The 8,903-nt window shown below is 37.6% G+C and overlaps 1 protein-coding gene across 4 annotated transcripts; it reads right to left on the reverse strand.

The window, feature by feature from the left end:
* Positions 1-5: 5 nt before the first annotated feature.
* On the reverse strand, positions 6-6,238 carry cops2 (COP9 signalosome subunit 2). Of its 4 annotated transcripts, none has more exons than XM_010769643.1 (13): positions 6,034-6,238; positions 5,405-5,518; positions 5,232-5,309; positions 5,016-5,141; positions 4,807-4,896; positions 4,631-4,708; positions 4,206-4,380; positions 3,934-4,112; positions 3,629-3,681; positions 2,111-2,208; positions 1,935-2,017; positions 1,196-1,254; positions 6-601 (listed from the first exon to the last, which is right to left on the reverse strand). In XM_010769643.1, the coding sequence occupies exons 1-13, from the start codon at positions 6,091-6,093 to the stop codon at positions 457-459; spliced, it is 1,338 nt and encodes a 445-aa protein (XP_010767945.1). In that variant the 5' UTR covers positions 6,094-6,238; the 3' UTR covers positions 6-456. The 4 variants fall into 4 exon arrangements, with proteins under 4 accessions (XP_010767945.1, XP_010767946.1, XP_010767944.1 ...); XM_010769644.1 differs by having other exon boundaries at positions 6,040-6,237; XM_010769642.1 differs by having other exon boundaries at positions 5,001-5,141; positions 6,040-6,237.
* Between the last annotated feature and the right edge of the window lie 2,665 nt (positions 6,239-8,903).

Raw genomic sequence — 8,903 nt, forward strand, 5'->3', positions numbered from 1 at the left:
ATTAGTGACAGTTAAAAACATTTTATTTGACTCCAACTCGCCGGTCACAGAGTTAAAACGTTAGCTAGTCAAAGGCAGCTGAATCCTTTTAGTGCTGAGAGAAATCTGTTTATTACCAACAGGCAACAGTATACATTAAAATACTGTGTACACGTTTTCATACACATTTGGACTTTTTTTAAACAACTGAAGCATTTGTGTGTTGCACATGGAAGAATCTGCCAATCAGGAACATGAAAAACACAAATAAGTGTTGGTGATTTTGGCGCATCGCCACAAAACAACACACTTTGAACACGTTCTTGTGGTTCCTGGAGTCTCCTTGAAATTGGTGGCATTCTCAAAACCTGTGCTGTGTATCTCGTCTCAAGAGGATTTACTTGAAGAAGCACAGTAGCATACTTTATGGATGTATTCAAACATGCCATTTTTCTTGTCTCTTAATTTTACATGCCATCATGTGAGCTTGCTGACAATGGCTTGGTTGAGAGAGTTCAGCTGATTTGTCCATTTATCTAAAGCTGTGTAGCGAGCCCCTCCTCTCTTCTGGTAGTCCAGTTCTAGTAGCTGGTTGACTTGGTCAATTCGGCCGTGGATTGTGCTGTGAAAAAGAAAAAGGGAAAAAACAGAAGTAAGCATAAGAACTACACATGTTGTAATATCTCTAGAACTAATTTCCCACACATTTTAGTTGAGCTCTGATAATTGAGTCTTGAAATACTAAGCCACAGTTTTTAGCCTACTCATATTTACAATTGTATATTTGTTCTGGCTTTTCATTTTTCAGATAAAGACAGCAAATAAAAACAATACCATTTTGCATGATTTATTGAGAACGCATGGTACTGTGTAACCCTATATTTAAAGAAAATACTTTTCACGATTTATTTATTGTTTTAACATGAGTGCCATTCATTTAACATTCAAGATGATGATGGCAACAATGAAAAAGTACTCAACAGTGTGGAGTTTATCAGATCAATCTGTTTTTTTGATTTACTTCAGAGAACCAGTTCAGCGGGGATGTGAGGCTGTAAATAGCAGATCACAATAACAATACGATGTAACTGAATCTGTCAATTCCTACCTCCTGACACTCTTAAGGGCCAAAGGAGGCAAACTATGAGGAACTATTTACAGGAAGAGAGCTATTTTCTATTCGACTTCTCAGCATCCACGTGATACAGAAACGTACTTATCCAAGATGCACTGCACCAGCAAACTCTCCACATCGCACACATCAATGTTCAGCTCCTGGAAATCAAGAGAAGAGGACAAGACTTATCAGCACAAACGTAAAACAAGTCACCATTTCACAATAGAGGATTAAACACACAGCTATTGTTGTAAATATTGTGTCAGATGTGTTTCAAAGGTATATGTAAGTATGTGAACTAATTCGTAAAAAAGGGTTTGACATATGGTGTAATCTTCTTACAAGGATGAATGAACACCCTGAACTATGTTTTATGAAACTATAAAGTTATTCAACAATAACTTTAGAAGAAGACTAAAGTCACAAAACAAGGAGCCATTTAAATGACAAAGTACAGACTTGTATAATGTAGGTATATTTATTTTAAGTATACAAGTGTTGCTTTTTCATGTGTGGATTTCATTATGTATTTTTTATGATAATTTCGGAAACCAATTTACATTTTCTGCCATTTCAGGAATGTGAATAGCACTGCCGCAACTAAAAGGTTGCTAGCTGCAAAGCCACAGCAAATTATGCGACATTAGCTTCTGCTTTAAAACGTGTGCTTTCTCCAAGTAAACCTTTCTCTTCAATCGTATGACTGATTGGCTTCAATACATGCTAAACATATCAAGACAAAGTCACATGGCAATCAGTGCAAATTATTTTCTAATAATATTCTAAATATATCAGATACATTCACTGTACAGGACATGTTTTAAACACATGGACTTACCTTAGAAATGAAAGGGATGTGTATTCTCGTGTACGGTTTGATGAGTTTGATAAGTACTTGAGTTCTAATGTTTCTCAGGAGCTCTGCAACACAACATGAGTTATTAGCTACGCTTGAAAACAAAATATTCAACAGATTTATCCCGCATGTGGACTGAAGTCACATTCACCACTCACCCTCTATGTGCTCTCTAATGAAGGGGTCGTCCATTATGTTACTGTGATTTGTTTTCAAGATTTTCTCAAATTCAGTGATGTCATTGTTCTGGTAGGAGCTGGAATGAAAAAACAGTGAGTGTTGTTAAACTATGTACATTGTGTCTCTGTGACCCACGCAAAAACTCTCATCCTGATAGCTGTCAAACATTTCTAAATATTATAATTTTTGCAAACACTATTCTTACAACAGTTTTGGGTGTGCTTTATTGGTTTCTTGTTTATGTATTAAAAATCTTAGATATATACTTGGAAAGGGAGCAATCTCAGACCAGTTAGTTATAATAACAGACCGTTATGTATGCAACATGAGAACAAAGGAGAGCAAACAAGGAAGCAGAAGACAACCAAGGGCTTGGAAAGACAATAGCAATGTTAATTTCTTTATACAAACACTGTGAAATACACACCATTGTTAGCACCGACCAAGCACTGTTTGGCAAGTTATAAACTATATTAGTACCATTAATGCTGTCAATTTTATATTCGTGACTAAGAGTAAATGAAATAAGTGATCCATTGAAACATGTTTACAAACTGCATCTGCACCAAACTGTAACAGCTAGTATGAAACTGGGCCATAAGGAATGACAAACTGAAATATGACCAAAGGTCAAACAGTAAAAACGTCTGCCTCCAGTAGATAAGAATACATTCACAACAATGTGGAAAACTTTACTGGAATTTTGGGTCTATTTTCATAGTTTTGGCCACCAACAGTAACATTTTCAACAAGCATGTTGTATGAAGAGGCATTCATACAGGAACATGCATCATTTACAACTGAATGCGAACAAAGTGGTTCGCACATAATTATTACTTAAGTCTTTACAGAGAAGATCTGTTAATAACATGTTTAGATGCATTCACTTTCATTCTCGCTTACACATAGATAAGACTGTCAGGTTAAACCAGTGCTTCTCAAATAGTGGTCTGCGGACCACTGTTGGTCCGTGAGCACCCCCTAGTGGTCCGTGAGTATATTGGTAACATTTCACATTTGAAATAAATAAATACATTTGAGTTTTGCAGAAATATCTCCGCAATGGAGCGAGCTTAAGTTTCACTCTCAATTGCATGATATAGCCCAGTGCAACACCTTCATCACATATGTTGGCACTTGTTTGTACCATTTTCAGGCGATTTGTAATTTGTTCTAGAAAAACGATGTGATTTTGGATATTTGTGGAGTTAGGTGGTCCGCGAGTGTTTTTTTATTGGTTAAGTGGTCCTTGGTAGGAAAAAGTTTGAGAAACACTGGGTTAAACAAACGTCAATTCCAACACAGTGTCACTATTCATTTTTAGCCATATTTTGCAGCTTAGTGAAGCTGTAGCCGCACCAAACAGATTTCAAAATAAAATTGGTGACTATAATGTTACAACTGGTAGAAATAAAAGCCTATAATATAATTGCAAGGCTTTTATTGTAAATAAAAGGACGAAGAGCTGATCCTTGAATGCATTAATGTATGCTTACCTTACTAAGTTCGTCATTGCTAGGATCTCCGGGTCATTTTTGTATGGTTTGGCCTTTGGACAAAAATACAAAAAGTTAGGTATGGCAATTTCACTTGAGAGATAACTAATTAGGCAGAAAACACCAAAAATAATTTCAGCATTTCTTCTGATTAGATGCTTTTTAGATGTGCTGTTTTTCTTTTACTTCAACTGCAAACTCAAAAACGTATGTGGCACAGAGTCTTTCTAGAGTAGTTTGTCTCTTATATTTCATAATTTTACAGTATATGCATAGTTGTTGATCATTAAGAAATAATTGTATACCTCTTGTGAGTCAAAAGGGTTTATTCCTGATTTCATCAGCATGTTGGCGAGGACCAGGTACTTCAGGCATGTCGTCCTTCTTGGGCTGCCGGACTCATCGTAGTTTTTAAAGGCCTCAAAGAAGTCTGTGTGAGCTTTCTCAAACTCACCCTCTCTCAAATGCATCTTACCACCACATTCTGGTCAGGAGCAAACAAGGACAAGCCAATCAGCAGACAGTAAAGATAGCACTGAACAAAGTTAAACAACTGTGCTATGAATAAGGAAGATACCTCTGATGACTCCCATTATGAGCGGGTGAGGAATGGCAGATTTAATGTGAAGTGACTGCTCATACAGGGCTTTCAATTTCTTGTTGTTTTTTTGTGCTGTGTACATCTGGATCTCCAGTGCGTAAATTTCCAACAGCTGTGTGCCTTTCTTCAGGTCGTCCTCCCCATCATCGGTCTGTAGAAGACAAACATATGAATTAATCTCTTATAAAGCTCATAATCCGAGTCAAATCTCCACATGCTTTACACTTGCCTGGAAAATATATATTATTTACTGATAATACAGGAATAAATAAGCAAGCAATTAAAACAGTAGCCACAACATATTTTATGACGTCTGCCAGGTTAAACCTAATTTTATTTGAACCTAGGAAAATTATTATTGCATTATACTGACAAACAAGGATACAAAATGCATCTTATACCTGACATGACTGGTGCAGTTGCCTTAGGATCTTTTGCAGTTTTCCATACTCTTCTCTCTCCAAGTACAGTTTCCCCAACTACAGGGGAAGGACAGAGAAAGAGCATTTATTTGCATCGGTTTTACTAGGAAATAATGGTTGGACATCAGAAAAATCAGTGGAGAAGCTGTGTATACCTTTGTGTTAGTTTTAAACCACAGTCTGTCATTTTTTGCATCTTTCAAAGCATCCAAAGTGGTTTCGTAGAACTCCTGTAGTAAGTCCATCTAGCAATAAATAAAAAACTTTTAGGAGGACAGATTTAAAACATCCAAAATGGCAAGGTTCAATGAAAAAACATGTAAAGGCCAGCTGGATAGTTCTGTCTCACTTTGTCTATCCCTACCTGTTTGGAGGTAGAGATATAGTCCAGGATGGAGTTGATGGACTTCTCGGAGTAGTTCCTGGTGACAGCACTTCTGATGTATGTGAGGAGCTGTTTGTACCTGTTCATCATCTCTGGAAAGTTTGTCTACAGGGATGAGACACAAATTAAACATCTACTTAATAATTTATGGTTAGATAGGTTTAAACAACTCATCACATGTTTTGCTGAGCCTACCAACTTGAAGTTGATTTTGATCATCTGTTTCAGTGCTTTGAATCCCCATTCTCCTTTCTCTCCTTCAAGTTCCAATACCTGAACACAATTAAACCAAGAGGTGTGTGTAAATGGTGTGCTTTTAAAAAACTGAGATAAGAACAGGTTGTTTTTTTCACAGAGAACCACTCCACCTTCTGGAAACTGCTGAGTGCTGCTTTGGGATCATCCTCCTTCAAGGCTTTGGAGTTGTAGTACTGGTTCTCCAGGTCCACATTTGGCTCTGAGTTACTGTCCTCTGAGTATTCCTAAATGTAAGCACATTATCATGTCAAAGTTCAAATCAGAATATCCAGTGTAAACATTTAAGTTGCACGGTTGCTAACATTACACACCAGAAACTCGTAGCTAGCTAACACGAAGCTAGGGATAGAAAATTGTCCCTAAATACAATGCTGCAAGTATGAGCCTTGAGCTAACGTAAAGTTAGCCAACGCCACGGCTTGCCAACTAGGCGGTTGGTTTGCCTTTCCTGTCTGCAATTTAAATTAACTAACATCTTCAACGCATGTACGCTAAATTGGTAATCTAGCATGGTTAATGTTTATTAAGACACGTGAATATAAGCTTAGCCCAACTGTAGTTAGCAAGCCAGGACGCTAACATTAGTCATCCGCTGTCAGCTTGGTATTAGCCAACAAGCTAACTAAACAGCTAACTAAACAGCTAACACGTAGCTAGCACACAACTACCGGCCCTGCACTCTTAGCGCTCAACGAACAAACAGTTTAAATTAAAGCGCAAAGTCAATAATTTCAGTTACAGATACCAGGTCGTAATCTTCTTCATCGTCGCACATGAAATCGTCTTCCATGTCAGACATCTTGATGGTCTTCCTCGCTCTTGTTCAGGGGACAGAGAGTAGCCCGGCCTGTGCTGTGTTTTGCAGCGATGGTGATGTGGTGTGTTTCGGGGTGGCAGGGAGCAGCAGGCCCGGGCTCCGTCCATAGATGGTGCTGCTGGATCGCCTCAGAAACAACGACACTGGGATTATGTTTCACCAGCTGCAGCTCAGCATGTTGTAGCATGACATGGCTGTAGTAACATATTGACATTTAAACATTACTGCAATATTATTGTTACTTTTATCATGTATTGTATTAAACTGTAGGCCTACCATGTTTTATTATATTGTACTTCACTATGGGCCTATTCTAGTCTAACTTAAAATGCACGACATAACATTTGATATTTAGTTATACTGCTGCATGCCTACCTACTTTATATTTTTATTATTGTTAAATGTATGTAGGCCTACTATTACTTTAAATGCATTGCACCGTATACTATACTGTATAAGGCCTATATTCCTGGACTATATCCAGTGGCGACTGGTCATTAGGAGCACAGCCCCACCCAGTGTCAGCAGAAAGTAATTCAATATGATTCCCAAAAAATGCAAATAAGTGCAACAAAAAAACATGTTAAAATATATTTTAAGATCATGTTTGATCATCTGATTCGTATATACATTGCTGTTTTAGTCTGTGTTCTTCTAATTAGTGTCTACAGTGTGCCTATTGAGCCGTGTTGAGCGACGTGGGTCAAGCCCCGATCTAGCCCCGATCTAGCCCCTCTCTCTCTGTCTAAGTGAATGGGTGCTGTAAAAACTACCCTGAGCATGCTCAGAGTCTTTTTCTATTCAATGTGTGCGGCAAAAAATAATCACCTAGGGGCACTGTGCTGGCATACCCACCAAACGTCATCTCATAATTCAGAGCTGATTGGCTGTAAGTACGTGTGCCGCGAAAAGTGTAGTTTTCACCCTGTGGTGAAGAGGAGACGAGAGAGAGCAGCGTATAGCGATTAAAATCAGTAAAACGGAAAGACAATGAATGAAGTTGACCGACTACGTCAGCTTTGGCAAGTTCATTTTATGTCATATCTTTTGTTGATCTTCTGTGTTTTGCCTATAGGCTATTGCTCTGCTCGATCGATTGATATTGTGACCTCGGTGAGGAGTGTCTGTGTTGTCCTTATCCCCCCCCCCGCTCAATCGGAACCATGGATAGCTACAGCTATTTGTTTATGTGTTTCTGACTTAGTTAATATGTTATACAGTTTTAACACGTACTATTCCCAATATCTTTTTCTTTTGTATATATTATTCTGGAGTACAGTGTTTACATACACAAGACTTACCTTGTAAGGTCTCTTATTGCCCTTAAATAGTTCATTCTTAAATAGTTTCTACTCTTATACTAGTACTAGATTAGTTCTCTATTAGCTAGTCTTTGTGCTACTGAAACGATTTAATTTCAACTCTAAGGATTACTAAAGGCATATATTTTATTACTTTGTTTTGTCTTAGTAGCCTTACATCGTGTAGTCAACAGAAGTAATTGCTCACACACAAACACAGATAACAACCACCACCACCAGACAAGAAATGTATCAAAGTGTTGCAGGTTCTAAGGTTCAAGAGAAAATGTGAAGGAAGCACTCAGATCTCTTACTTAAGTAAACATATACAATATGTTATCAGCTAAGTGTAATTGAAAATAAAAGTGTCATTATGATTAATTGATTGAGTGGAGCTTATTTTTAATTACATCATATACTGTAGCCTTCTGTAGGGCATTTTAATACCAAGCATACCATACCAGCATACCAGCATGTTTTGCATGAGAAACCTTTTATCGGAAAAGTACTTGCTAAACATGTTAAATATACGGAAAATTCAATTTTTAGTAACATAAATTGTACTTAGTATTCAATACTTGAGTAAATTTATTTTGTACATTTCCATCATCCATTTCACATGAACTCCAGTTGTGCGTGTCAGGGTTTTCAGTTAGATCCATGAATCAGGTTCATGGCAAGAGGATTTTGTGACTGTTCTTTCAACAGAGTTGGCTGCCACACAGAGACCATTGGCATCGTCAAATCCCTCTCCAGCTTTTCTGCCTCACTCATGAAGTCATCCACATTGAACCCTGTAAAATATTTTTTAGAACTGAGCTGACGTTCCTCTTCCGAAAATTCACACTATCAGCTTGTGTGTCATCAACTTATGCGTCATACGTTTATTTAAAAAAAAAAAATCGATGAGTGTGGTTGGAAAGCTCAAGTCCAACATTCTGAGCAGTCAATTTGGCCATAATATTTAGAAAATCCAGTCATGAAACACTAACAATAATACAAGACGGAAAATGTATTCACATACTGGGTTATAACCAGTCTATGGTTATAACTTTAAAAGCATTATGAATTTCCAGTCTAATATTACTTATGCAAGAATTCATATTTATCAGTGAATGTTCCTAAGCCATGTTATCTATCATCTGCCAGAGTCTCCGCGTATCTTAACTGAATTGGTTTTCTAACAAAACAAAAGAGAACCAATATAGTTTAGAGCATTTTTAGCTTACAAAAAACAGCATTTTATATTATTTTTTGTTATTTTTCCTGTTGCCGGAATAACTTGTTGGCCAAGTCAAACCTCATTGCAGACCAACTTTGGGCAGCCCTGATTTACTGACATGATGGTATTTGTTGCTTGCATGAGATGCAGCAATATTGCGTGTGTAGTGTCTGCCAGCATTTCATTAATTGCTCTGGGGTTGCCTCGATAAAAAGACGAACAAATCAGCAGTCCTTCTGTGGGTCTGACACCATAGACAAGTGGGTGTT

The sequence above is a fragment of the Notothenia coriiceps genome, unplaced genomic scaffold (assembly GCF_000735185.1).
Source record: "Notothenia coriiceps isolate Sejong01 unplaced genomic scaffold, NC01 NC01_scaffold00007583, whole genome shotgun sequence".
In the NCBI taxonomy this organism is placed as follows: Eukaryota; Metazoa; Chordata; class Actinopteri; order Perciformes; family Nototheniidae; genus Notothenia; species Notothenia coriiceps.